This window comes from Phytophthora cinnamomi (genome assembly GCF_018691715.1).
Source record: "Phytophthora cinnamomi strain GKB4 chromosome Unknown Contig11, whole genome shotgun sequence".
In the NCBI taxonomy this organism is placed as follows: domain Eukaryota; phylum Oomycota; class Peronosporomycetes; order Peronosporales; family Peronosporaceae; genus Phytophthora; species Phytophthora cinnamomi.
This window is the reverse complement of record NW_027150944.1, coordinates 100931-102562: the sequence shown is the minus strand read 5'-3', so window position 1 is coordinate 102562 and position 1632 is coordinate 100931. Positions and strand designations below refer to the sequence as shown.

Here is a 1632-nt window from a genome sequence, read left to right as displayed (position 1 = left end):
AGTAGAATCGTGCACCACCTTTCTTTCGCTGTCTCTTGCTGTTTAGTTGGTCCTCTCCGATCAAGTGCAAGATGAAATGCACAATACGCTGCTCGGGCCATTGCAGTCAGTTTCACTAAGGGTCAGACGCTCATTTTGCTAATATCCTCAGCATTCGGGTGTCATGTTTCCGACTAAAAATCGTGTTGGGCAGTGTGCTGGCAGGATAAACCAAGTGTGTCTGCGTTGTAAGATTAAGATGCTGTTTGGTGCAATGGTTCAGCACAAACCATTTATTGGACCCGGTCGATTGAGTAAGTCCAAGTGGCTGTCAGTAAAATAAAACATGAATGCACGCGAAACAAGATTTTGGTTTGTCCTGGCAAAGCAAATTGACGGGGAAATGTACTGAATGATGTTAACATGCGCTAGGTGTAGTCTAGCACTGGGCAACAACACCGAAACTATGGATGACGACACTCGTTGCGACGCCTAGACTATGCAGGTGATCTGTACGAGCTCACAGAGTAACAGATCTTTGAACTTACCTTTTCAGGGAGCGCTCACCTCCCTCAAGCCACATGCCGTCGCCGTGACTACTGAATCGCTCCAGGAGTGCGCTTGAAATAAAAGCCATGGTACTTGTTCAGGTGCTTTCTCAAGGAGCACTCGCCTCTAGCGCGATACGGGTAGTTCCAGACAAAGCAGAAGAGGTCATCAACTTGGTGTGTGTCCTCCATCACCGGAACCATGACAGGTGGAGAGCACACCTCTCGGGCAAGCTGCGGCGTATCAATATACGCGTGAACGCAGACGTTCTTCTTGTTGCCAGCACGGGAAAACATGAAGTCACCTCTGCACAAAATCAAATCACCCTTGTTGAGTCGAACGAGCTCTCTCTCCGAAGTGAGAGCGATGCGATTGTTCGAGCCGTACCCATAGAAGAAGGTGTTTTCCTCGATGGCGAGATAGAGCGAAGCAGGAACGGAGCTCACGCTTTGGCTCTCTTCAGGATCCTGGGGCTCGAATTCACGTTTCACCAACTGATCTTGAGCTCCGGGCAAGGTCTTTAAAACCCGCCACTCCGTTGCAATGGCGTCGGGGAAGAAGGTCCGATAGAAGCGCTCCAGATCCACCGTCAGATCGCGGGCTTCAGCTGGCGGGACAAGTGCTCGAAGTCGATGACTGTCTTGAAACGCGCCATCCCAACTCTCGTTAATCCAATAGTTTTTGCCGCGAGCCAACTCGTGCAAGCTGTTGGCTTCACGCTCGGACATCGCGCGGTACATGACGATGTAGCTTTCTTGTTGAGGTTATGGCGGGCGAACAAATCCGTCGATGAGGACTTGAGCGAGGCGGAGCTTGAGAGGAAGGGATGCAATTAAGAAGTGATTCGGCTTCGGAAGCGCACGGCGTTTAAACATACTTGCTCTACGTCATTGCTAGCCACGCTTGTACATGCATGCATCACCCGACGCAAAAGCGTTAACATCAAGATGAGGTCCCGCAGTGCTCCTTAGTGGCGATACCGACAGTGATCATTCCTCGAATTTTGCTCATCATATTGCGTAGCTTATGAAGGCACATTGCCTTTACTCCTTCCATATACTTATGAACGTAGTACGATGTGTCCTGCTCCTCGCGTTTCTACCC

General features: G+C 50.2%; 1 protein-coding gene across 1 annotated transcript; it reads right to left on the bottom strand.

Moving 5' to 3' along the window:
• Nucleotides 1–575: 575 nt before the first annotated feature.
• IUM83_18894 (uncharacterized protein) lies at nt 576–1268 on the bottom strand (the record flags this gene model as incomplete). Its single annotated transcript, XM_067943917.1, has 1 exon — nt 576–1268. The coding sequence occupies one exon, from the start codon at nt 1266–1268 to the stop codon at nt 576–578; it is 693 nt and encodes a 230-aa protein (XP_067798042.1).
• Nucleotides 1269–1632: the final 364 nt, after the last annotated feature.